Raw genomic sequence first — 26,806 nt, forward strand, 5'->3', positions numbered from 1 at the left:
AGTGAGGCTAGAGGCTAGAGCCCAGATGCTAGTGTCTGCATGTGTGGTGGGTGGGAGATTCTGGATGGTGTCTGGGTGTGCAGTACAATTTGCCCATCATGGCGTAGAATTGCGATATTCGATGATTCTTCTGCCTGGGAGCTAGCAGTGGGACCCAGCCATCCGGGCCAGGGGGGCCATGCTGTACTCCGTACGTAGAAGGGGACTCTGAGAGATACCGCGAGAACCTGGTCGAGCATCGTGGACAGACGTATGTGTACGAAGTAAGGCCATGCCCATTTGGTATCGGTAGTGGCATGGTCCGGAGGCTCGAGCTTTGGACGTAATAACGAAGCGGTGGGCTCTGTGATGGTGGACGATGCAGATTTCTTTGGATCACGTTTGCGAGTCCTGTGGAGCTCTGAGCCAGAAAAAGTTTGCACAGGGTTCGGAGAGTATTGTGACATCGGGATTGACTCCGATCACCAACCTGACGACGCGCCAGTCGACAGTATGTGGAGACATTGATTTGCGCCGGGGGCTGACCGGCGCAGTAGTGCTTAAAATCAAGGACCCCGTGATGGGCGACCGTGCTCGTAATAGGGCCCGTGAACCGACAAAGTCGGACTCATCAAGGTGCCCTTATCTGATGCCATGGTCCGAGCCGGGCAAGCATCTGTGTCCGTCCAGATAGGCATGAGGGACCGGTATGGAGGGAGGCGCAGACACCCCGATATCCATGGGCGGATGTCTCGGTCTGATGTGATGATGTGATGGCAGGTCAAGCCCGTCAGGGTACCTAGGTAGGTTCGTGTTTGACAGGCAGTGAGCGTACGGAGTGGACTGTAGTCGGTAAGCATATCCGAGGGCCACATTGATACTTGAATATGGCATTGGTGCAAAACGTACGTACGACGTACGATGTACGACTACCTCCCTATGCCTTGGGTAGCATGGAGGGATGATAAGATGCCCCAAAGGTTGTAAGTAACTTGTAAGGTATTGTACCCATGTCGTCTCTACCGTGACCGCTCTTGATGTCCTTGACGCCTTGGGAGACAATGGAATGGCGGCATTACAGGGCTTGGTTGCATAGGTTTCCGCCGTGAGTGACCGCGGCGTGGGTGCTTTCTAGGTTAGACTGAGAAGGGTAATAAAGTTGCCAAAGATAAGGAAAATTTTTCTGAAGCCGCAGCATTGCGCAAGAAAAAAAGACTGGGGACAGATGGTGAGAGGTCCGACTGTCTGAGGAGAAAAAAAAGTTGGAGGAGTTTCGCAGTAGGTAAGAGCAACTGTGTAAGCGAAACCCCGAGCCAACCGCGGCCATGCTCTTACATAATAAAGCCAACCTACTGTGCTAGGCTTCACGGGAAGAGAAAAATTGCTGCAAATGGGGCACTGGGGAGGCCCTAGTAATCTTTCTTCCAGGTCGTTCTCTTTCTCAGATTCTCTCCTCAGGTCCACTACGGATACATCAGCGCCTTCCAAGTTTTCTTTCCCGCTCATGAGACATGGACACAAAGACTTGCCTTGAGAGTTGAGACGGAATGGACTGAGGGCCTGCCCGCCGTAGTCCCGTTCCAGGGCCCGTCCAGGGCGGCCCCTCTTTTGGAGAATTGCTCCAGTACGGCTCCAGAAGTCCCCGTCTCGTTGATGCATCGCCCGATTCAGTGACCATGTCATCGATCCCGGCCTGCTACTGGTTGCGCTGTAGCAGGCGTGGTTCCGGTACACCCTGGAAAGTACAGACAACGGCGTAGCTTCTGGAAGTTGCTTGGTGAGGGACTGGAGTCGGCTACCCTCGTAGTAGTGGAAAGAAAGAAGAGACACAAGTTTTGGTAGGTGGTGCTAGATGGAATGGGAAGGTAATGCGGTACACGTGCTCCCACCTCGACACCGTACCGGCTGAGGTAGCCGCGTATCTTTTCTCATGTATCCATACAACCTACCTACCTACCTACTACCTAGTAGGTACGGAGTATGGATACAGAGGTGTGTTTCCCCATCCCACTTAACTTCCCACCTCGCATCTTCCGCTTTTACACCACTTACCCTCTCATTACTCGATGGCCGTGGTAATGCTTTCCCGACTCTTCATCATCAGTGGTTAAGAGCAGAGTTCTCTCATTACTTAGTACTTACTTACTCGAACCACAACCCCCATATCGCACTCCTAGTGTTTCCATCTCATCTCATCCCAACTTGTCCTTGCGTTCTCGCAGTTCCGCGAGTACCTCCCCCCCCCCCCCCCCTCTTCCCAGGCACGTTCTGGGATCCGGGCGTGCTTCCGGCCCCATGGATGATGGCTTGATGGCTGGGTGTGGTGTTTCCGCTCGATGGGGCCCCGTTGTTTGCGCTTGCATCAAGGTTCGAATGAGAAAACGCAACGTGCTCAACCTCGTGGCCGCCGGCGAAGATTCAATTATTAACAGAAAAGGGCCAACCGCAAGGTCCTGCCGCGCCTGGCCCTGGCCACCGAAATCACTCCAGTAAAAATACAAATTCTTTATCCGTATTGGAATTTTACTTTTGACTCTGACCGTCCCGTTTGTGTTTGTTTTGCTGCTGCATTTGCCGACTAACTCTACCTACTCTGAGAACCTCGCGGTTGCTGCTGTACTTTGTCTGGCTCTTTCCATCACCCAAGAAGATTGGATATCACACACTCTTCCATACTTACAGCAGTAGGCAGTTCCCGTCACACACCTTCTCTCCCACACCCGCATACATATCTACCTGAGGTACCTTATCCATACATACTTACCTTACACTTATTCCCCTCCCCCTCCGCTCCCAGACTTATCAATCCTACCGAATCCACGGTTACGCCTCTTCTTCACCCTCTTTCCTCGCACATCCTTCCATCTCACTGGCTACACTCCTCTGGTCGAACTGCATGCACTCTGCTTCGGCCTGTCTTCCTGTTCGCCCATCATCATCACCAGTCACTTGGCCCAGGACCAGCACCACCAGCACGGCCCAGAAACATCGCGGCATACCTTGTCCGTTTCCAGTTGGTCATATCACCACACGGACTGACTAGGACCGGTATCAAAAGCTTGGAGACTCCTCCATCTGAGGTCATCTGGTCTTTGCCTTCCTTCTAACCTTTTATACTCAAAGCGTTGGATCGTTGGCTTGGCTTTCTCTTTCATACTCGAAAACCGAAAAACGCCCCGACTTTACCTACCTTTTTCGCATCAGGTACGGATACAGCCTGGACTTTCTGCTCCGGTCGTCTCAAGCACCTTAAGGTTCGACTTCACATAAGGCAACCCCATCCTGTTTCTACCCGAACCACTCTACAGATTCGCCCTAGTCGTTCTGTAGGTAAAAGAGCCGCCCAACGACATAAGCAGAAGGCCATCGCGACATAAAACGGCACCATCCAAGGCCCCAAGGAACATCGTCTGATCCAACCGTTATCCACTGGACCACTGCACCGTGGACCTCTTTTATTTTCTCCCTTCCTGGCGGCCACCCAACCCCCAGGCTCAAACCATTCACCGCTGGTGAGGAACACCCCGAAATCAGCCAGCTTCGCATCGGATCTCCACGCCGAATTCCCTCCCCAACCTGCCCACCTAGGCCGGCCTCTTTACAGACGACCTGCCCAGCGCCCACGAGGCAATCTAACCGGTGACGCTCCAACGCGCATACTGGGGCACGGTCAGCCAGTATATACCCCGATTGGACGGCCTCCTTGCACCGTGAGTATTCGGTTGCAGATTATCGGTGGATAGCCCGACAACAACGACGACAAAGTACATACAGCAAGCAAGCGCGCACACCTGCCGTCATCCCGGAGCTTTCCTGAGTGGGCAAGTCGACTTAGAACAATTGCTCACTTGACTGAGACTGGCAGGGGACACTCGCACACACACCACATTCTCACTCACTCTCGCACGCTTTATCTCTTGTCTCTCGCACACGCATTCTCCTCATCATTGACGCCTGCTGCAATCTTCGCGGGACAAATCTATCCGCACACCATTGAGAGCTGTCTCATCCCATCTAGACACCCCTCTATCCTATCCATTTTACAGCTTCTGCAGCTGCCAACGTCCCAACCCTCGAGCCACTTATCTCAGGAACACCCGGGGTAAATACGAGAGAGCGTACAACAATCCTGGAGATATCTTGCTCGCCTGCAGTCCTTGCCTCGCCTCGCCAAATTTCCCTTATCAGCAGCATCGACAAAAAGTCTAGCACTTCCATCTACCACACCCCTCCCCCCCTTGTTGACCGGATACCTTACCTCCCCTCGCCGCCTCCGCCGACGGACGCAGCCTAGTTTGCTATCCGTCCATTCCCCCAGATCTTTTGATCGACCTTTGGCCTGAACAGGCGTGTGTCCATCTCTTGGATCTTGGCTTTTTTGGCTGTTTGCTGGGGTTGACCCCGCCATCGACCAAAATAAGGAGCTCGCTGTTTTGATAGCGGGTTTGATTGCTATCTAAGGTATCTCGCCATTCTCCTCAACCGACCCCTCAGGGTTCTTGAATCATTCCGGTCCACGGCTTCAGGAACCGACCGCATTTTGATTCTTGTTCCTTTTTTTCGAGAACGCACCCCGTCACGTCACCCGTCACCCGTCCACACCTTTACTCCGAACGCCTGCCTCTCTCCGCGTTCTTTCGACGTCGCGTGCGCAGAGACCTGCACTTGGCCCGTTCAGTCCTCCCCTATTCCGCGATAAGGCCTCCGGCTTGCTATAGGTTCGAGGCGGGATTTTACGTATCGGTTTGTCATGGTTGCTACCTCTCTTTAAGAAACCAAATCCCATCCATCCATCGAATCCGACTTAACGATCGACGAAGCCGTTTTCGGGACAACCAGCCTACCACTACATCGCCCTCTCTCTTTTTTTCACCCTTCTCCACAAACCGAGGCCGCACTTACACCCTCCCTACAGCGCATTCTCTGGGGGAAATAGCGGGGTTGACGACAAGCCCTTGCAGCAACCCTTTCAATCGACTCAGAAAAAATCCTCTACTCTGTGCCGGCCGCACAGCCAAAGCCTCTGCTCTTCCCCGCAAGAGCAGTACGTGTCCGAGACTTCTCAGATGGTGACTCTGATGCCTTCCCAACTCAACGGGATTGGGATCCCTATCCGACCCGCCAAGCAACAACAGCAACACCAACAGCAGGATCACTCAAATCACCACTACCACGGCGACTCAGCTGTCTACAGCGCCGTCAGGACACACAAGCACTCGCGTTCATCATACTCTGACGCATCGCCGTTGTCTTCTTCAAGAAACAACTCCCTCACCTTCCGCCCTTTTAAGCGTCCGATGCCCACCCCGAACAAGACGATTGCTGTCATCAATGCCAGCGGTCGTCAGGCTGCATCATTCATTAGAGTTGCCACGGCTGTGGGCTACCACGTACGCGCTCAGCTGCGGAATCTCGAAGGCGTCGTAGCCACCGAAGTCAACTCAAATCCTAATGTCACCGTCCTTGTCGGCGAGTTGTACACTAGACACAAGCCCACTCCGGACAACAGAGACGTGACAACCAACGGTCCCATTTCCGGTGTTGGTGTAAACCACGACCTGATCAATGACCTCTTCCGCGGTACTCAGCTGGCTTTCATCAACACCACCTTCTATGGAGATGAGTTCCAGATTGGAAAGGCACTTGCCGACGCCGCTAAGAAGGCTGGTGTACAACACTATGTCTACTCCACGATGCCCGATCATGCCGCATACAGCTCGGATTGGCCATCACTTCCTCTCTGGGCTGCCAAGCACCAGGTCGAAGAGTATGTCCGCTCCATTGGCATGCCTGCCACCTTTGTGTACACTGGCATTTACAACAACAACTTCACCTCGCTGCCCTACCCGCTCTTCTGCATGGAACTCCAGCAGGATGGTTCTTTCACTTGGCAAGCCCCATTCCACGAAGATGTGAAGTTGCCTTGGCTGGATGCTGAGCACGACGTTGGTCCCTCCATCCTGCAAATATTCAAGGATGGTGTGGCCAAGTGGCGCACAAAGCGTGTCGCCTTGGCTTGGGAGATGTTGACTCCACGCGAGGCCTGTGAGGCTTTTGCGAGAGGTGTTGGACGGCCAGTCAAGTACATCCGGGGCCCGATCGAGCTCAAGGTGAAGATCCCCAATGGCTATCGTCAACAACTCGAGGCGCTGGAGAAGCTCTTCTCTCTCGGTCACGAAGATCCCAAAAAGCAACCTCCCTACTTTGGAGATGTAGAGCTGGAAGAAAACTGCCTTACTCAGTCCATGGCACTTTGGGAGGGCCCGAGAGGTTTGGAAGAATACGCACAGGAAGCTTTCCCGTTGGAGGAACAAGCCAACGGCTTGACGTGGATGTTGGAGGAAGAGGAAGAGGCGCCCGAGGAGGAAGTTGCGCCAGTAGTTCACCAACGGGATCATGAAGTGCAACAACAAGATGAGGAAGAAGAGGAGGAGTATTCAGACGAGGAAGACGAAGGCCTGACGATGAGAGGCCTGAAGAGAGACGAGGAAGAATGGCTCGCATGAACTCGGGACACGTTGAAGTTTGGGACGCGGTACCACTTGATTTCGACGGCCTTGGGCTCGAACGACTTCACACGTGTCATCGACACACACATCCAACTTATACATTGCATGCGGCGGCGTCCAGGTGCAGAGGATTGTTGAATAACGACGAAAAGAAAAACGGTTCGGAAAATAACGTGCGTTTGGGGAGTCGATTTTCTTTGCTGCCCGGCGGTGGCGTACCTCCCCCAAGTCGGGGTTGAGTTGAGACCTCTCTGAGCGGAGCCAGTTTGTGTGATGGCGATGACGGCTCTTTTTCCTCGATATCATTCATATGGGCTGGCATGGCGTTGCGTGGTCGACAAAATCAAAAGAAAAAGGGCAGCTAGCTGTGCATAAGGTAGCTCCCCGGCGATTATTCTCTGGTTATTGAGCTTTTTGGTTTACTTCATGACGAAGCGATAGGGGATGGATTCGAGAAGAGAAGAAGGGCAATAGGCCTCAAACGGTACCTATTCATCACAAAATACACAAAGACAATGTTCAACTTCAAACCGCAATGCAGCCTACGAAGACGAGACGGAAGGAAACCTGTAGGTGAAGTAGGGGGGCGCCGCAACCAGTTTAAAAGGCAGAATTTCCTCATTTATGAGGGCGCTTGTCGTCGGTTGAACGACCCAGGTCATTTATAAGGCACAGATATCGGTTCCTCGCTCCATGTTTTTTTCCCTCCCCCTGATCATAATATTGCCCCCCTTGCTCTACAGCGTGGGGGTTTTCCATCCTTTCTCGCGCGCGCTCTTTACAAAGAGAGTCAAAGTCGACAACGCGCGACCCCCGTGGAGCCCACACTTTTTTTTTTCTTCTCGGTGAGCACCGCTGCACCGCGCGGGATGGGGGGGGATCATGGGGGTGGGAAGACGGGCAACACCGACGGGCGGGCGGTACCTTGACGCGGGGGGGGAGGTTGGCGTTGCCGCCCGTTGCCGCCGCCGCCCGCCCGCCGAGGATGTGCACAAGGGCCCCGGGAGATGCATGGGATGACTTCATATGGGTTCTAGATTTAGGTTTACACGGATACGGCACAGGGGGAAGGGGGGTTCGGTGTAGGTGGTCTTGACCGAGGGGAAGATCGGTTCGGTGTACCTTTACGCAGCCGTTTAGTGATTTCTTCACAATTTCGTTTCTATGTCGGTATGGGCTGTGAGGTTGTTGGGGGTCTTTTGACAACTTGATGCTTGGCTAACGACCTGGATCATGGGGAGATAAGATAGATGGAAGGCAGCAGGTTGTTGAAAGGGGGACACCCTACATTGAAGGCTTTTCCAGCTTCTAGAGCCTTTAGTGGAATAATCTTTGACGGAAAAGACATACTCTTTTCCAAGTATCGTAGTACGATACTTTGTAGAAACGCTGCTTTTGGTTCCTTTGCCTGTGATGTAAGTGATGGCAAGAAGTGACGAAGGCCCACGCAGAAATTCCGGTTCATGGATGATCAAAGTTAGTGTGCAAGGGGGTTTTCCTTCCAGAAGCCTTCTTCCCGAGTCAGTCTTTCCCAATTTGGGGCTCGGTCGTTGTAGTGTGAGATTGGCCCCGGCTTTGATATACGGATAGATACGACGGGATTGATAGGAGAGGGTCCGGACTGTTTCTCTCGTTCTAGTGTCCGGACTCCATATCCGATAAGGAGAGCCAAGTTTTTTTTTTTCTCTCTCGTTACACACTTTCAAGAATTCAAAGAACGGTACAGGAATGGGGATGGATATGGGGCTAGGCTGGAGAGTCTGGGAAGATTCTGATGCAAGTTGGATAGGTTGACGAGGGGCCTGTTCTCTCACGAAGCTTATGCGTAATGTACGTCCCCTGTACACACCGATACGGCTCACAGTCAAGGCCCCGTCCATTAGATTCGTGATAGAGTTGATCACGGCGTATTATTATTCTAGGTGGATGGAATAAATCTTTGAGTCGACGTTATACGGTCCTAGGATCCATGCGATAGATCATGTATCCGAGTTCAGGGGCTCTCTCACCAACTCTCAGGTTCGAGCACATTACCACAGAGATACAACTACAATCGATCACTACCTTACAGCACGCCCACCATATTCTACTTCACAAGCTGTGTCATAAACAAGGGCAAAGTAACCGTCAGCGCTTGATCTTTCCCTTATCGGCCGGGGCCCTTGGGGCTTGGGGGTGAGGCGACGCGCCTCATCTGGCTTGACCCCTGACCAAGCCCACACCACCTCTCCCGTCCGAGATCCGACGAACGGCCCATAGAAGTTGAGAAACCTTCCATTCCCTCGCCTACGGATACAGGGCTTATGTACTACTGCAGGTTTCTTAAGCTAAAGCAGAGATCCTCGACATGCATTCGAAAAGAACTAACGTTCCTTCTAGAAGGGCAACACACATGCTTCACTCTCCGAGATGCCGCCGGTAACCGTTCATCACCCCACGTGGGAGAGCGTAGGGTCATTACGTTGACATTGCCCAAGGGACGCCCCCCCCCCCCCCGTAGTTGCTTGTGCTTGTATCCAGCGACTTGATCATGTCCGTGGAAGAGTGTTCTCAGAGTGCTTTCTCTCGTTATCACAGGTGTCCGGGAACGGAATTCCGGAGCCCCATCAGCACGGGACACTCGCGTCCTTCAGATGGCATAGATAAGAGATTCGGGAGGGCGGAAATCCCTTTCCCTCTGAGGTAGATTCCGCTCACTATCCATAGGGTTTGGGCCTTCCCATCGACTCACTCTGTACCTCTCGCGTTTGTACTGCAGGAACGGGGTTCAGCTCTCTACGGACTGCAGCAACATGAACCCGCTTTGCTTGTTCGAGCTCTTCCTTGCCCACACATTGCCCTGCTTGTACTACGGCTCCCGCGTTCCCCTGCTCCTTGTGAACCCCTGAACCAGCAGACAAACTCCGGTAGTGGGAGTCCCCCCCCCCCCCCCTCCCACGACCGTCATGCAGCATAAAACTCTTCTCGGCGGGAAGTTCTGGGGCCATATGCAACCTGATGACGCCTCATTACGTCTTTTCTTCGTGATGGGCTTGGTGGCCCAACGGGTCTCGTTGTATGCCGCGCGGAGGAGCACATTTTCTCTGTTGGCCTGGAATTCCAAGTACAGATTACTTCCATGTGAAGTGAGGAAAAAAGGCTTGGTAGCCTAGATTCTGAACCTTCAGCGCCTCTCCTTGTTTCTCGGCGCAGTGTATTTGTTGTCACCTTGAGCCAAAACCTAAAGCGCGGAATAAAGATCAGGCTCATGTCTGGAAGACTCTGCTATGCAGGGGGAAATTCATTCAGTCTTCGGTGAGGCCCTGCTCGCTACCTTCAAGCCGTATTGCCTCTACAAGCAACGATTTGGCTGAAAGCGACATCCCGTCTTACCAATGGGTGCGCCATCGTTTGCATACTGTAACGGCTGGTTATGTATGATCGGAAGACACAATGAGGATTCAGCTTGGTCAATCTCGGACAGCGACTCAAAGCTACGGATGCAGACCCTTGATAACCGTGTGGGCTCATAGGCTCAATATGGACACACTTCAAGATACATCAGAGTCGCCTAAAGATAGCTTCCATCTCGGCGTTCCTCTCTCACGAGCGATCATCTCACCGGCGTAAGCTGTTCCCCAGGGCCGTCCCTAGCTCCCGATCACTCAACGGCACAAAGTGACGCCCACCGCGGCGCTGCGTTTCCCGATACCCTTTATCCGGGGATCTGACCGCAATTCCTTATCGTGGCCCAGCAAAGACGCGTCCTCTTTTCTGCTACCATGAAGATGCACAATGAGGATTCCAGGGTGAGATGTCCGTAGATTCACTGAAGTCAGACCATTCAGTCAATGCGTTCTTCGCCGTCACCTATCGACAGCTGAGCCGGCGCCTGACCCAGGAAATCCCAATCGTGAACCATTTCTCTTCAATAACAACTATCTTTAAGACTCTACTATTCATTGCTTACCAACATCCGGCATCTGCAGGTTTTCTTTCCTCTATGAATTGGCCTAGGACGACCAGAGAATACCTGCCCACTCAGCCTCTTCACCTCTGTTTCATAAACTCGCCCCAGGCTGTCAATCTGAACCACCAAATATACGGATAGAATGTGATTTCCCAGCAGAAAGATGGCACGGTAGCCAAATTGCACCTGTATTCAACTGTCCCTGGACTTGCGATCGCTGTCAAAACACGCGCGCGCAAGTTGCGTGCGGTCAGCTTCACAAATGAAGCTCTTGCTTCCCTGATGTATCCGTACGTGATAGGAGACCTTTCAAAGTGCCAAATGATGACGATATTGCATAGGAAGAGCTAAGCGGCGTATGAGTTCTTATCGAATCTCACCACAATTTCACTCGAGACGCCTACCAGACAATTAATAAGAGTCACTTTTTACAACCCAAATGAGCCCTTTATTTACCTAAACCCTTCATAAAGGGTCTCTGTGGACCTTTTTTTCTCATTCTCTCTAGAATAATGTTTGATGGGAGAGTGATGCCCGTCACGGCGGCTGTTGTGTGCTTCCACGCTCACACATCGCCCGGCAATACGTTCTGGCTCTCATTTCAACCCAGCACAATACCAAACCCTGCCATTTCAGCCCGTAGGGCTCTAGAAGCTGCGTTCCAAAGCTTGGTGGATGAGGAATGGATTACAGGCCTTCGTCTTGAGCTCGTAGGGCGTCGACACCCAGCAGGGCGTGGGCTACTCGCACCCTCTGGTACGCGTTAGCCAACAAAATAACTCGCAAAGTCGTACTACAAGACTCAGTAGATTGGTTTTTCCTTATGTTGAGGAGCCGAGAGCATATTTTTAGGCGCGCAAAGGAGCTGACGGTAGACAGGGCTGGGTGGGTAGAGATTTCGCATCCTTATCAGCTTGCTCGACTCAAGCTTTAGATTACCCCTGATAAGCCAAGTCCCTCCGGTGGCTCGCTCGCGTTCCCTTGGTAATAGCAGAAATAGTCACTTACACGCAGCTTATGTACTCTTGGATTAAACCAAGTACCTAGAAGACATTTGTCTTCACGGTATTTATATCACGACCAGGGCCATCCCGCCAGGTCCGGCAGCAGCCAAGTGTTGTTGAGGTTGGAAGCCGGGCACTTCGCACTTGATTGCATCCTTATTAGCTGTAGTACATAACTACTCTAAGTAAAATTGGCTTAGTGATTTTCCAAGTACTTACATCTTTATCTCTCGTACTAAGTACTGTGTCTACTCAGATCTTTAAGGATATTCGTTCACAAACGTACCCGAAGAAGCACGGTAAGACAGGTAGTAACAAAGACAGTGACGATAAGAGGGGACTGGCAGCTTATCTCGTCACCTGATTGATGGTCGCTGTAGGCGTAAGGGGTCTTGATCGCCAGTCCACAATCGTTCTTGGGACCTTGTCGCCCAAATGTCATCAAGCAAAGCCGGGTGTTTCACACATAGATGCAAGATTTCCTTTCAAACTCATCTTCGCTAAAGTCTAGGATCGAAAAGAATATAATAAAACCAAGCCATTAACTCTGGTTGCAGTTTTTGAACTCATAGTCGGACACTCCAAGTCTCAGTCCCTCTTCCCACTGTTATCCATCCGTGACATTTCAGTAGCAGGAGCAACACCCTGCCCAATACGACCCTCGGGCAACTCGTTCATCGCATCCTCCTCCTTATCCAAATCCCTGAACTGAAACCAGAAGATCACACCCGCCACGCCAGCCAGCACGGCCACGATGCCATAGTTCCATACCAGATATGGGTCAGTACTCAACGGCGTGAAAGCCTGTCCCAACGCCGCGGAGATGGCCGACATGAAGAGCGCCACAGCCTGGACCATGGACCGCATGTTTTTGGGCGCCTTGCTGAAAGCGTACTCGAGGCTGGTGATACTGGCAAAGATCTCGGACAGGGCGATGAGCACGTAGGCGCCCGTCTGGGCCCAGACGAGAATGTCAACGGGAGGGCAGGGGTCGCCGTTGGGTAGGGTGCCCGAGGCGAACTGGCCGCAGGCGGAGCGCTTGTAGATATAGTACTGCAGCACGCAGGCCCAGACCATGGCCATGGCGCCGGTGAAGAAGCCAAAAGCGATCTTCTTGATCGGCGTGAAGGGGATCCTGAGCTTGCGAAGGGTCGGATAGAGCACTAGGTCGCAGAGCGGGATGAAGAGAATGAGGGCTATGGGGTCGAGATTGGAGAGGATATCATTGGGGAGGCCGTTGAGCTGCATGGTGGCGGCTTGAGAGACTAGGTTGTTGTTCACTTGTGAGGGGTTAGATGAGGGTGATAACCTACGAATGGAGGGCGGGCAAGATTTGAGGCTTACATTGATTATACGAGAGCCAGTAGATGGGGTACCATGAAAAGACGGCACAAGCTGCGAAGCCACGACGCCTGCAGAAGTTAGGAACCAGTCAATCCAAGTGCGCCGAAGCAATACTTACAGCTCTTCGACCCAGGCGTCGTCAAAGGTCATCCACTTTGGCCGAGTCGCATCGGAGAAGTTAGAAGGCTTGACCCTCTCCCAGAAGGTCCCGTCATGCATGTTCCTCCAAGTCTTGACTGGGTTAATCGACCATCTACCCTTCTGAGCAAAGAGAAACGTCCGCAGAGCCGGTCCCAAAACCGAGCCCGTCGGGGGCTGATCGCGATATCTACCCTTTCCCCACCACATGACCAGGGGGCACAGCGCCAGCATGCACGTCGGCAGCGTAAAGCTCAGCCAGAAACCGACGTACTTCTCGGCGTACACCATTGAGATCTGGCCGACCAGAGCGCCAATATTGATGAACATGTAAAACCAGTTGTAGACCCTGTTGATGGTGATGGCAGGGTCGACAATCACCTTCTCTCCCGTCGTGAGCGTCCTTACGGTCAAGTGATCGATCTCGAGCTGCTCCGCGATCAAGGGACTGACGTTGGGTTTGAAACCTCCTGTGGCAAAACCGATCGTTCTAGCTAGAGTCAGCTTGATGGTGGTCCGGACCGGCAACCAGAATACCACTTACATCATGCCTACGAGTAGTGCCGATAGCGAGTTCCCGGCTGGCTTGGTGACGACGGGTGGGATAGCGGCGGTGATGAGAATCAAGTGGCCTACGAGATCAACGGCGATGGAGATGCAGATGGTCTTGTACCGCCCCCAGTACTTGTCGGCGACCCAGGCACCGAACAAGGGCATGAAGTACTGCCAGAATTGGTTAAAGGTCGTGATGCCGGTCGACGCCTGCTGGCCCATCCCAAGCGCACCGGGTTGACCATTGGGGGCGGCGCCGGTCGTCGAGCCCGCTGGGAGAGGTTGTTGGATGAAGTTGGTGACTGGGATCGGTCAGTATTACTCGACCGTTATGACTTCACTTATTCGCAAAACATACACTTTCAACGTCAGTTTATTCTGTAAAGCAGAGGACTCGTGTCTACTCACGACAATAACGGAGCCATAGTACGAGAAGCGCTCGCACAGCTCGACAAAGGCGATGGTGAAGAGCTTGAAGGGAATGTGGTCCGAAACTCTCCTCAGAGTCTGCAACTCTTCGTCGGTCGGCGCGTCTGGCCGCGGCTGGATACCCCTCTTCTCGTCGAGAGATACGTCTTCGTAATACTTCATGTCGTATGAACCCTCTCTAAGCTGAGACTCAGAGAGGGACTGTTCAATCGTATCCCCAGCTGGCATCGTGTTTTGGTTTCTCTGATGTCAAATCAGATATTGAAGCTGTGATCGTCACACGAGAGTGGTCGTACGGAGAGATAAGAAGACGTTGGGTGGCCTTCTGCATTTATGGTCTTGGCTCTTCCGGTCCGATATGTGAAACACGATTAAAGAAGCCGTGAAGGACACAGGGGTGAAGACGGGAAGAGACACTCGCTATCTTGGGGAAAGAAGGGCAAGGATTGGCTCATGATAAGGTAGAAGGCGAACAAGCAGGGATACTCAGGCCATGATAAAACCAAGAAAGAACGGACGGGCTCGTAGCAGATCGTGGGGGAGGGGGAAGGAAACACTACACGGAGCGGCAGCGGACTTGGGGCGAGCAGGCCTGAGCTCAGGGGGCAAGTGTAAGAGAAGTACAGACGAGATGGAAACCAGATTGGCGGATGTTGAACCTTCGCGCGTCTTCTCCTTTGCAAATCTATTGTAGGAAATGTATCAAGACAGAATAGTATTCTAGTTGTCCTAATAAACAAGCCGATTGATATTGATATTTGTATGTGATTATCGTTGGCTTCGGCTGCGAATCATTCAACCGACCAATCCCTGAAACATGCTTTAGCTGTACGGTCGATTAGACTTGACACTTGAAGATTCGAGAAAAGAAAAATCTTTAGGTGTCAAGTCTAGTGACCTCCGAGTTGGCAACCGATTAAATGGACGCGTCAATCGCCCGAATGGTCGGGTGTGGCCAAACCGGGCCATTCCAAGTGCCGATGCTTCGTCGACGACAACTACGTGATGACTGTTCTGTGCCGGCCTGCTACAATGCCCGCTCTGCATGTTGTACAACTCACATGCGTACTCGTTGGCTCATAGTACGTGAGACGGTGTGAAGTCGCGACCATACGAATACCCATCGGGCGGGATGGTTTATAATCTGATTCACCTCACACATTCTCACCACCAGTAAAGGGAGAGTTGCCCAGAAACTTAGACACGGCGTGTCCTTCCTCCATCGCGTTTCGATTACGGCCGGCGGCAGGGCCTTCAGCTTCATAGCCCGAGCTCTAATCGCAGTAGAGAATCTAAAGAGCCAGCGATTGCGCAGTGCCCCGAGTTACTGCCGGCCCCTCAGCGGGAAACGTGGCCGTCGGACGTCCAGGTGAAGTGACGATACGTGGCGCATGTCGTTCCGAGTCAGGAAAAGAATGTAGCATACGAGAAATGGCAAAGATTTGAAGCGTGTCGTCAGGCGACAATCTCACGCCCTCTGGTCAACGTTTCGCTGTTCAAAAGAAGAAGAGGTCATCATTGACGTTTTCCGGGCGGCTCCACTATGGGCCGGCGCCGGCGCTAACTCCGGCTCGGCAGAAGGGGGGCCGTATATGTGGAGTCGCGTTACATTGGCGGATTGGCGCTTCTCTGATGCGGATGGCTCAGGGGGCAGATATCGGAATGTCCGGGTGGATGAGAAAAGTTCGGAGACGTTGCTCGGAAAATTCTTGGTCTCAGGCTCCGTCTGTTTGGCCAGCATAACAAGGATATCTCACCCGCAGATTCATCCTCAGAGTTGCGCAGGAGAATGATATTCATTGGTTCGCGCATTTGATGCATGTCTCTCACTTGCAAACAAAGTGTCTCAACCGACGGCGCATATGGATGCAAAGGTAGCGGCAATTCTTTTTGAACGAGGAGATGGAGTTATCTTGATGAAAGAAGCGGCCTTGCTGCTCGGTATTATTAAATGTCTATATGAACGTTTGGAACGGCCGAATGGGATATGCAAGAAGAGAGCAGCGTAACAAATCACTCTATACGCGCTCCATCACTAGGCCCAAAGATTTCCATCTCTTGAACCATCCTACTTTACGCCCATGACTGAGACCTTCAAAAAAGCCCTCCCCATACCTAGACGTTGTCTGCTTTCTAGAACTTGCCCTTGAGCAGGTTGGAAATCATCTCGCGACCGGTGATACGGGTCGTCGTCCACAGTGTGGGGAAGTCGAGGGTGCTGGACAGGCCGTCGGCGAAGCCAAAGAAGAGCATGGGCGGGATCCAGCCGCGGGCGTACTCGAGCGCGAAGCAGCCCTCGTCCATCTTGTACTGCTTGACGTCGCCGCGGTGGAGGTGGTGGACGGTGCCCTGGGGGTAGACTTCGGGCTCGTACTTGCCGGGGACGTAGGCGAGCTGGGTGCCGTAGAGGATGTTGAAGTAGTCGTCGGCGGTGTGACGGCCGGAGTGGCCCTCGGTTCCGATGGCGGTGCCGAAGACGATGAGGTACTCGGTGATGCCTGGTGGGATTTATTAGTAAACTGCCTTCCATCATCTTTGGAAGATTGAGAAATGGAAATGAGGAGACTCACTGGCGTGAATGATGTACATAGCGCCCATGGCACCACCGGCGTTGTTAAAGACCCATTCCTCGTCGAGGTTGACGTTGGTGGGGTGCAGGCCGTTGAGCTCGGTCACAATGTAGTTGACGACGGAGCGCGTGTCGTTTCCATGGGTGGCGATGGCGCGCTTGGAGAGGTCGTGCAGGTGCTCGTGATCAAAGATGTAGAACTTTTCCAAGTTCTTCTCGAGGAACATGTAGATGGGGGTCAGGAGACCGATCCACAGCGCCAGTGTAAACAGGCGCCCGAGAGACGGCATTGTGATTTGCGCGAAAAGTCTGGAGTAAGACTTGGGTTACCAAAGTGCAAAGAAAGGGGAAGGAATGTGGTGGTCCAATTGACGGACTTGTGTACAGTGGAGGAGAACGGAGAGGGCGCACACGGGAAAGGTGTTTGGCGACGGGAGCACCGGCGAGATGGGTTTAAGAAGGGCTTCGTTGAGCTGCAGTACCCGTTGTCGCATCGCTTATTGTTTTTGGTTGAGAGATTGGCAGGACCCTGCATTTTGCCCTTTCTGCCATGCGCCACCGCCCCCGGAAGCTCAAGTTGCCAGTGGCCTGACGGAGCTTTGATGGTGGGGCTGGCCATGGGTTTTTGTTGTTTAGCTGCAGCTATCCGGGATGGCGGGGCCGTCGACTGGGCAATTCACTGAGAAAAAAATCGGACTTTCGGGTTTCTGACAAGTGCAATCTCAACCACCGAGCAGACGGGACGGACTTTGATACTCCAGCCTCACATACGGAGCCGAAAGGAAAATTCGCGACTGGGGCCAGCTCACGCCAGACACCTCACTTCTCAGCGGTCACATACACACAAACTCAAGTGTGAAAACGGCTCCAACCACAGCTATCTCTCACACGTCATACATCCACCCCCATATCTCATCATCATGGCCACGGTTGAGACTCCCCAGACCGCCGTGCCGGGCAAGGTTCTCGGCCCTACCACGCGGTTCGCCGCCGGCCCAGGAACACATGTCTACAACGGTAATGTCGTCGCCTCCCTGCTCGGCGATGTGACCGTCACAGCATCGGCCAAGGCCCAGGCCGGCCTCACGAAGCGCCTCAACCGCATCACACCGCTGTCGCCCGAGGAGCTGGCGACCATCTCCGTGGCACGCAAGGGCGCTAGCAAGAAGCGCGAGGTGCTTCCCGACGTGGGCAACATGGTGCTCTGCCGCGTCGTGCGGTTGATGCCGAAGCAGGCCATTGTCACGATCCAGCAGGTTGGCGACACGGTGCTGCAGACGGAGTGGCAGGGTGTCATTCGCTCTCAAGACGTGAGGGCGACGGAGAAGGACAAGGTCAAGATCTATGAAAGCTTCAAGCCTGGTGACGTGGTGCGGGCGCAGGTGGTGAGTGGCCTTTGGCAAGACATTGAAAAGTGACTTGTAATGGGTAGCTGACTTGCTATATCAGATTTCTCTGGGAGACCAGGCCAACTACTACCTCTCCACCGCTGCTAATGAGCTGGGAGTCATCATGGCCACCAGCGAGGCTGGCAACGACATGGTGCCGGTCAGCTGGAAGGAGTACAAGGACCCGGAGACCGGCATCGGAGAGCCGCGCAAGGTGGCCAAGCCAAACTGATTGGCGCGTTTTCTCATCTACTTGCCTGTCTTTCACGATGTGCAGGTCAAGCTGCGGAGAGCTTTGCAGCTGGATACGCTCAGACGCTTGAGGTTCCAGAGTATTCTGCACCGCCTCGCCAACGAGGCTGAGGGCTGATGGCCGTTCGTACCCCCTCCTCGCTCGGCAGGGAAGTGATCTCACGGCGTTTCGAAACGAGAGAGCCAGCATGACGACATGACAGCGAACTTTTGGGGCAGTTTCAGAGTTCTGGACCGAACCCGAGGGCCGACTTGGCTGGTGCATCAGCGCAGCAAACCAAGAATTACGGCCTTTTACTATCCTTCCTGGTACCGTCAGCATCAGCAACAGCTGCCGTCAGCGGCAGTGCATGAATTTTTGACGATAGATGAAAGCATGAGCTCCACTGCCAACCAACGATGCAGTCGCAGTTTGGAGGGGTTGCATGGTCGGCAGGGTGCCCTTTGTGTACGGATTTACTGCAACGACTCAGCACGGGACATGACGAGGTCAAAGGACTGATTGATGGGCAGTCCGATGTGGGAGCGTTATTCATGCAAGGGGACGATCAAGAGTTGTCAAAAGGGAACGGATATTGGGCGCCAGAGACAAAGCACGAGCGAAGGGGGAGGAATCGCCAGAAAATGGTCGTCTACACTCTATAGTCGTCAATCATGACACCTACATGATTAAGATGTCACCAAATTCCCAAGTGTAACCTGCCGTTCCGTTCCCGTCGGGGCATGGACATGAACGGACATTCCGCAATTGGCATTAATTTAAACAACCAGTCAATTTGGACCAAGAGGAAGAAACATGACTTTGTTTAATCAAAACGGTTGCGGCCCGCAAATAAAAGAGAATGTAAAAGAAATGGCAGCAAATTAAGGCCCAAGCAACAGTCGTACAACCGTTCCCGTCTCTCCCTGCCATCTCGGTTGATGAGGCTTTCAACCGCAAGGAGCGTGCTAGAACAGAAAATGGGGTGGAGCAGTGTCGGCCCCCGTATGGAGTACCTAGGTAGAGCCCAAATTGGGTTTCTTCACCCAATCGCCCGACGCCGTTTTGTTAGGACCCGCCCGTTTGGGACACTGAAGGACCCCGGTCCACCGTTCCTCCCCAATCATTGTTATCACCCCCGAATTCCCACGAAAGCAAGGAGGCGCAGTTACCGTTCGCGTCGTCAATTTATTCGTGGAGGGAAACGGCATAGAAAGAAAAGGGCAGGTGTGTGGTGTCACGTAAGTCTGGTGGCTAAGGTGGCATGTGGGCGGGATTTCAGGCAGATGGGGTTCTCTCTCTGCCATCTTTGATTACTTTTGCGAACCCATACCCTTCAATTGTCTCTTCTTCCCTTCTCTTTGCTTTTTCCTCTTGGTGGACTTATCGATATTCAATATTCCCCATTCGACTACGAACGGATACACCTCACCGAACCTGCGACAAGAGCCAACTACACCTTGACTTTTTCTGCCTCCCCAAAGCGCCGCGCTGCTACGAATAAGAGTTCCAAACCACCCTGTGCGAACACTCTATTTTTCCCAGATATAGTAGCCCGACATATGATCGTGCGCGGCCACCCACCACTCGCATTTCATCCCCCCTCCTGACGAACCTTTGGCACCTCGACGTCACACCTTTCAAACTCTCTAGCCCCCCCGCCGCGCTAAAGTGGCTTTTCCTTTCCTCACGCGGGGACTTTGCAACGCCTCGAGCACAACCTAAAAAGAAGCTTGATCTATATCCCCCGCCACTTCAAACGTCCAAGTCGATTGCGTATCTAGAAATCGAACTTCCCACGGAACTGCACCGAGGATTACGAACAACCTCCCAGCTTCATCTTCACCGCACAACCGAGAAGAGCGTTTGAAACGAAAAATACACCTAATCCCCTCCGCTAAAGCCATGAGCGCGACAATGACAATGACCGCCGCGCACCCGCCGCTAACACCGCCAACCCTCTCCCTCTCAACCGACCGCTCAGAGCAACATTCATGCCCCTCCTGCGGTGTCGTCCTCGAAGCGCCCCCCGCCCTCCTCGAAGCTCAGTCCCGCATCGCCGACCTCGAAGCCCAGGTCCGCCTCCTCAACCAAAAGGCCGCCGCCGCCGTCGACCGTTGGGCCGACTACGAAGACGAGCTCACACGTCTGCGCATTGCCGCCTCCCACCGAACCTCCTCCCCCGCCGCCTCTCCCGGTCTCGCCCCCGCGCTGCCTCTCGCTCCCAGTCCTTCGCCCACCCGCACCAGTTTTTTGAGCGGCGGCGCAAATAGGTTGTCACAGCTTCTCAGCCCGCGGGGCATGAAGTCCTCGCCGAACCTCCGCACGCCGTCACCGCCGCCTGACGGTCCCGCATCGACGGAGGATCTGCGGGAGGCGCTGGGAAGGGAGCAGAAGATGAGGATGGCTGCGGAGAGCAGGCTGAGCACGACGAGCCAGGAGGTGGAGGAGCTGAGCGTCAGTCTCTTCGAGCAGGCCAACGAGATGGTCGCGACGGAGCGGCGGGCGCGGGCAAAGCTCGAGGAGAGGGTCGAGACGCTGGAGAAGCGGGATAAGGACAAGCTGAGGCGGTTGGATCGGCTCGAGGGCGCCGTGGGCCGGATCGAGAGGGTGAGGTCGCTGTTGGGGGAGATGAATGCCAGGGACGAGAGTGTGAGGGAGGCGGCGGAGCAGAAGAGGGCTTCGCAGCCGTGACGGGAAGAGCCTCCTGGACTTTGGGAATCATGATGGAGTAGGAATGTACGATGCCTAGCGGTGCGATATCCGCGGGACTTTTTAATGACGATACGACACGAATTGCATATTGGGCGGGAAATACTGGGTAAACTTAACGAATCATCATGGCCTGGGATAAAGTCCTACGGAGGAGGACGAAGCAACACCGAAGCCCGCCCACAATAATCGAACCTGTGAGCTACAGTTGTAGGTAGCGCGGCACTTCAGGATTAGGGGTATAACCATCTCAAGCTTCTGGGCAAAAGTCCTGTTTTCAACTGACGGCAGGAAAGGAAGCAAATCGATTATTATACCTCTAGTATAGTACGTATCGACGAATACACAATGGGAATACCGGAGAGAGATTGCACATGAGGCTACACGGCCTTCGGGTCCGGAGAACACAATTCAAACGACATGATTGAGCTGTTTTAACTGATGAACTTCGTCACCTTCTTATTTATACGGGCAAATGGGCAAATCGAAATGAAGTGTCCAACCGTCGGGTCACCCCTCGATCTGCAATGCTTTTCTGGGTCATGCTAAATGAAGCCTCCGTACGCCGTGCCCTTTTCCTAGGCCGTAGCCTCACAAACTAAAATGTTCTCATCACGAAGAAGCCCTTGTGTCTCTGTGTACGTTGTGTCTCGTCTACCTTATGCGATGCTCAAGCTTTAGTCTTGAATGCCTTCCCATACGTCATCAAACTTCTTTTTGTTAGCTGACTTCGCCTTGGGAGAAGTTTTGGGAGAACCTTTGGGTGACGCCTTGGGTGACGCCTTAGGTGATGCCTTGGGAGACTTCTTGGGCGAAGACTCCTTGACATCGCTAGCCTGCTCCGACTTGACCACCTTGGCGGCGGGCGCCTCGTCTCCCGAGCTGGAGTTTCTCCTCTTCTTGGACGCGTTGTCGTTCTTCTCGAAGCTCTTGTTCTCCCACTTGCGCTTCCTGTCATCCTTGCGGCCGTGGTTCTGCTGCTGCTTCTGCTGACCTTGGGCATTCTGTCGCTCGCGTTGCGACTGCGGTGCTCCGTTGGGGTACTTCTCGGTCCATTCAGACAATGCCTTGGCGACCTTGGGTCCCCAGACCTCCTCTCCCTTGAGAACGTCATCGTACTCTAAGCAGCTATCAGTGCGGACCTCGAAGTCGCCCTGTCGGGATCGCTCAAGCTCGGCCATCATGCCCGCAGAGTCGACCTTGGCACCCAGATCATGGCAGAAGCTGCGAACATAGAAGCCAGACGTGACCTTCATGCGGATCCTAGCAGCGGGCGGGCCCTTGTCGGTCCAAGGGAAGGGCTCATCCGCAGATGGAGGTGGCGGGATGAGGTTGGAGCCCTTGCCACCGGGGAGCTGTCCCAAAGCGCCAGACATCAGGGCCGGGTTCTTGGGCGGCTTCTGCTTCTTGGCAGGCTTGTCGCGGATAAGACCGTCCTGGCGCTCCTCAAACTTCTTCTTAACAGTCTCGTGCTCAGAGAGGGCTTTCTCTTCTTCCTTCTCCTCCTCGGGAGTGAGCCGGCGGCCGGAGCCCTGTTGCTTCTCCACTCGCCAGACCTGCTCAGCGAGGTTCTTCTCGGCCGTCTCAGCCTCTTCGGTAGGCCATCTGTAGTTGTGCGTTCCGGGCTCGTACCACTCGACCAATTCGAGCTCGGATACTTCGACATCGCGTCCCACGATTTCTCTAGGGATAGCCTTGCCCTCACGAGCGTACTCGTACAGCGGCTTTCCCTCCATCTTCAGTGCCGAGTACAGAGGCGGGATCTGCTCGAACTTGCCCCTGAAGCTGTCTATCGCCTTCTCGACCTTTTCTTTTGTGATCTCATCGTACGGCCGTCTGCTCAAAATTCTACCGACGCGGTCGTAGGTGTCTGTGCTTGCGCCGAATAGTACCACCGTCTCGTAGGTCTTGGTGCAGTCGAGGAAGGAGCCGAGTGACTTGGTACCCGATCCGACACCCAGAATGAGCACGCCGGTCGCCAATGGGTCGAGTGTGCCTCCGTGGCCCATCTTTACGCGGGAGTCTTTCTTAACGGCTCGGCGGCGCTTCCACTCTTGCTTGGACTCCTGCATCTTGGCGGCAAGGTCTCTCTCGATCAAAGGCTTGAACATGGCTGAGGGGTTCATCTGTTGCTGGCAATCGCGGATCACCTGCGCAGAGCTCATGCCGTATGGCTTGTTGATGGCTGGGTTGGAGATACCACGGTCAGCGTTTGTCGAATCGCATCACACGCCTGGAGACGCCCAAAGAGCAACAATGGGAACCAAGGAGGCATCGCTTACCGAAGACGCCTTCGTACACGGTGTCTTTCGCCATCTTCCAGAGATTGGGCGTAATTCTCATTCGCCCGATGTTAAGGATCTTGGGGGGAAAAAGAGAGAAAGAAACAATGCGGCCGGTGGGGGTAGGTGCGACCTTCTCTTTAGCTTTTGCGCTTTCCGTGGATCTTGCGCTTCTCTGCATGCAGTTCTGGGAAATTTTTTTAGGAAGGGACGTTCCAGTGATTCCTATCGGCTTATCTATTGGTCCAGGAATGACAGAGCCCCTGTCTGCTGGACCCGTGGACTAGCAAGTCCCCTGTACCAGCGACGAGTCCTGCTACCTTTCTTCCCAGCTTCAGTGGGGGGGAGGAAGTGGTGGTCGCCTGCCCCGCATCAGTAACTGTACTTTACACGGTACGCAGGCACAACGTTCCGCGCGCTCCAGCTTTCTTTAATGGATTTGAGAACCGCGTTCGCGTGCTCCCTTCCCACCTACCCACACATCGTCGTTGTGGCCCGGCGCAACTTGCACTATCACCCCGCAACATCTCATTCTTCTCCCCACTGGGAAACGCATCCTAAGCCCGATGAACTTGCGCCTGGCACACATTTACGCCTCGTGCACCGAGAATCCCCACCCTCACTACCTCGAACGATTGCAGCTTTGAACAGGACAATGGCTGGACGGCGGCGACGAACGTCGGATTCGACGACTGGCACCGTCGAACCCGACAGACGGGCCTATGCTAAAGAACTTAGCATTCTCAAGAGATACGATCCTGTGGAGGGAGACATGCTACAGACATTTGTTCTTGAGGATGCCATCGTCTGCGACAAGAAGGGCAATCCCGTTGAGCTCTTTACCGTCAATACCCAGGGCCCATTCACTGTTCGAGGCCGCGTCGTCATCGACGGACCGCAGACGGCAAGAGGTCTGGCTTGATCCATGAATACCCATCGCCTCCAATCGCTTACATCACGCAGCCGTAAAACCTTCTACGAAATCAGCCTTGATCGAAACCCACGAATGCACTCGTTACGCTATCGGCGTTAGCGACAATGGCTATGGCGCATGGGCTGGGGGCGCGGCGGGATGGTACGAAATTCGACCACCATCAGCCGCCTACAAGGCGATATTCGACCACACAATCGAAGGAGTTTCGATCTACTACACGATTCTAGACATCATCGAGGAGCACGCTGCAGCCAATACGAACAAGAAGGGCCCCAAGAAGAAGGGTGTAGCAATGACCATTGGGACGTTGTTGTTCAAGGTGAGCCTGACGCTGAGAAGAATCCGGCGATCTATGCTGACGCGAGTGATAGTATGCAGTAGCCATGGGTGATGGTGCTACTCTTGAGGAGGTGGAACAGCGCTGCGACGATCATGCATCTTTCCTCATATCCCATTTCTATGAAGAGCCAGAATTCGAATGGACGCCGACGCTCTTTTTCAAGTGGATGACAGAGCGACACTCAGTATGTGTAGCTCCACCGAGCTTAGCTGGAGACCCAACTAATCATTTTAGGACATTCATAAGAAAGTCCTTGAGCTCAGGAAGAAGAAACTAGCGGGTGTTAAGCCTGGTCCATCGATACCAGAGAAGACCGAAGCTGTGGTGACGCCGACTGTTTCGGACGAGCCGTCCGCGCAGAAGGCGTTGTCGAAACGAAAGCAAAGGGGTACACCTGCCGACGACAGCCAGACCGATTCGCACGACTTTGCTGTCTCTGCAAGGGACATGAGGTCCAGATCAAGGGGCAAGACCAAGACGCAGTCGCCCCCCGCCCCCGAGCCTTTGGAGGAAGCCATGGCAGTGGACGAGACCCCAGAGGTTCCAAACCAAACTGAACTTGTCAGAACTGTCCACGACCGATCCAACGTGGATGCCCTCCTAGAAGCCATCGACGACATCAAACCCGAAGCTGAGCCGTTGAGTAAAGCAGCGTTCTCCAAAGTGTCATCAAAATTGTATTACAAGTACAAGGTCAAAGCCTACCTGGGAGCGGCAGACATTCTCAAGTACTATGCAAAAGAGCTGGTTGAACGCCTGGATCAGGATGAGTGGAGAGGGTCTGGTTTCTGGAAAACGCTCGAGGAATCTGCACAAGGTCCTCGCTTCTCTCTTGAGCACATTCAGCTTGAGCAAATTCCTGAGGCTTTAACACGGCGGAAGGCAAAGGAAGTATCAAATCCACGGAATCGTTGGCCATCACTTCCTGAAGAGGCCCGCGGGAGCACGGATGTTGCAACTCCTCCTCCAAGACGTGTCGGTAGACCGGCTGGAAAGATGTCAGGCCTTCGGCTTGCGGGCACCAGTGGTAAGCGACGCTTTGACTCCGGGGACGAGACCCCAGAAAGTGTCTCCCGACAGGTCGCAAAGAGGTTCCATGCCGGTGACGCTTCTGACGAGGATGAAGTCATGAATGATGGCAGCAGCTCTGAAGATGACGATTCCAGTGTCGATTCTGCAGAATCGCCCACCGCATTAAAGGTCGTTGTGCGAGCAGAGAACATTCCAACAACAATACCTAAAGGACCTAATGGCACTTGGGTCTGTGACGAGGACGACTGCGGGTTTGTCGAACGAAATCCAGAATCAGAAGACGGACGTATAAGAATCAACGAGCACATGCAGAACGAACACTACCACGAAGACGAGAACCAGGTCCAGCGCATCAACTTGGCAGTGACGGAGGGTGACAAGAACCATCTCCCCATAGAGTATGCCTCCCCACTCTCCTCTCCTGAATTTAGATATGCTTGTGTTTCAGACGAGCCACTAGAAGTTTCTCCTTTTTGGGACACAAATCCAGAAAATGGTCCTCGTGGCAGGTCGAATCTAATGTAGACGACACAAACGAGAGCGATGTTTTTTCAGGCACGTAGGGCGACCTTGCAGCTGGTTCAGCTGCCCTTTGAGATGAGTTTTGCTAACAACTGTCCTAGTCACCTGCTCGAGAAGATCCGCCAAATGGGCCACAAGATCCAAGCGACGGAAGAGTTGGAGATCAATGAGACGGTCGTGCCTCAGCCCATCAAAAGACGGTTGCTCACTTGAATGGGCAATTGCTAGCGATGCTTCGACGTAGTCAGGGGTTGCTTACGGCGAGACAAGGTTCGAGGACAGAAACACAATTGGTTTATTTGCATGGACTTGGCGTTTAGGGGAGATTCAGCAGGCATTTTCAGCACGGCATAAGCTGATGGCGTTGGTTAGAGAGATCACACGGATTGGCTCATGACGATGACGTGCATTATTATCAGCCCAAGGTTTTGGCTTTGAGCGGCTGGCTTTCAAGTCACTTTTGTAGGAATCAAATGCCTTAATACCCAAAACAGCTCTCCGTCTTGGCATACGAATGCTCCTGTGTACCATCGAAATAAGCAAGAGAATGTGAGAAACAGAGTCTCCCAGTGTTAGCTCAACACCCACCCAAAGTCACCCGCGTCATCGGCCAAGAGTACGCCATTGATATACCTCGGCCACTACTGACTTATAGGTAAAGTCTGCTTCCATTCATCTGATATAGGACAGCTAACCTACGGCTTTATGAAAATTGTAATGCAAACTTGATCTTTGTCTGGATCCAGCTTCGAGCCCTGCCGCACGCTCCAAACCCCCGAGGCTATACACGGACTGACAAATGTCTCATATTCCACCCCGGGAGCGCATAGTGCTCTCGTGGGGTCGCAGCTCGGCGTCTCTTATGCTGTCCAGTCCTTCGTCTGCTTTTGG

At 53.5% G+C, this 26,806-nt stretch overlaps 7 protein-coding genes across 7 annotated transcripts; 4 read left to right on the forward strand and 3 right to left on the reverse strand.

The window, feature by feature from the left end:
- Nucleotides 1-5,045: 5,045 nt before the first annotated feature.
- CTAM01_05320 (NmrA-like family protein) lies at nt 5,046-6,485 on the forward strand (the record flags this gene model as incomplete). The annotated part of the gene is made up of 1 exon (XM_060521350.1): nt 5,046-6,485. The coding sequence occupies one exon, from the start codon at nt 5,046-5,048 to the stop codon at nt 6,483-6,485; it is 1,440 nt and encodes a 479-aa protein (XP_060384156.1).
- Nucleotides 6,486-12,029: 5,544 nt separating this feature from the next.
- On the reverse strand, nt 12,030-14,132 carry CTAM01_05321 (POT family protein; the record flags this gene model as incomplete). The annotated part of the gene is made up of 5 exons (XM_060521351.1): nt 12,030-12,721; nt 12,786-12,853; nt 12,904-13,413; nt 13,468-13,777; nt 13,880-14,132. The coding sequence occupies 5 exons, from the start codon at nt 14,130-14,132 to the stop codon at nt 12,030-12,032; spliced, it is 1,833 nt and encodes a 610-aa protein (XP_060384157.1).
- Nucleotides 14,133-16,037: 1,905 nt separating this feature from the next.
- CTAM01_05322 (C-8 sterol isomerase) lies at nt 16,038-16,763 on the reverse strand (the record flags this gene model as incomplete). Its single annotated transcript, XM_060521352.1, has 2 exons — nt 16,038-16,402; nt 16,475-16,763. The coding sequence occupies 2 exons, from the start codon at nt 16,761-16,763 to the stop codon at nt 16,038-16,040; spliced, it is 654 nt and encodes a 217-aa protein (XP_060384158.1).
- Nucleotides 16,764-17,393: 630 nt separating this feature from the next.
- CTAM01_05323 (exosome component EXOSC1/CSL4) lies at nt 17,394-18,093 on the forward strand (the record flags this gene model as incomplete). The annotated part of the gene is made up of 2 exons (XM_060521353.1): nt 17,394-17,858; nt 17,923-18,093. The coding sequence occupies 2 exons, from the start codon at nt 17,394-17,396 to the stop codon at nt 18,091-18,093; spliced, it is 636 nt and encodes a 211-aa protein (XP_060384159.1).
- Nucleotides 18,094-19,998: 1,905 nt separating this feature from the next.
- On the forward strand, nt 19,999-20,787 carry CTAM01_05324 (ribosomal protein L32; the record flags this gene model as incomplete). Its single annotated transcript, XM_060521354.1, has 1 exon — nt 19,999-20,787. One exon carries the CDS (start codon nt 19,999-20,001, stop codon nt 20,785-20,787), a length of 789 nt encoding a protein of 262 aa, XP_060384160.1.
- Nucleotides 20,788-21,482: 695 nt separating this feature from the next.
- CTAM01_05325 (TruB family pseudouridylate synthase) lies at nt 21,483-23,148 on the reverse strand (the record flags this gene model as incomplete). The annotated part of the gene is made up of 2 exons (XM_060521355.1): nt 21,483-22,990; nt 23,088-23,148. 2 exons carry the CDS (start codon nt 23,146-23,148, stop codon nt 21,483-21,485), a joined length of 1,569 nt encoding a protein of 522 aa, XP_060384161.1.
- A 372-nt stretch (nt 23,149-23,520) lies between these two features.
- On the forward strand, nt 23,521-26,128 carry CTAM01_05326 (uncharacterized protein; the record flags this gene model as incomplete). Its single annotated transcript, XM_060521356.1, has 5 exons — nt 23,521-23,998; nt 24,051-24,340; nt 24,393-24,545; nt 24,596-25,791; nt 26,017-26,128. 5 exons carry the CDS (start codon nt 23,521-23,523, stop codon nt 26,126-26,128), a joined length of 2,229 nt encoding a protein of 742 aa, XP_060384162.1.
- Between the last annotated feature and the right edge of the window lie 678 nt (nt 26,129-26,806).

The sequence above is a fragment of the Colletotrichum tamarilloi genome, assembly GCF_030869305.1.
Source record: "Colletotrichum tamarilloi strain Tom-12 chromosome Unknown Scaffold_13.1, whole genome shotgun sequence".
Lineage (NCBI taxonomy): Eukaryota > Fungi > Ascomycota > Sordariomycetes > Glomerellales > Glomerellaceae > Colletotrichum > Colletotrichum tamarilloi.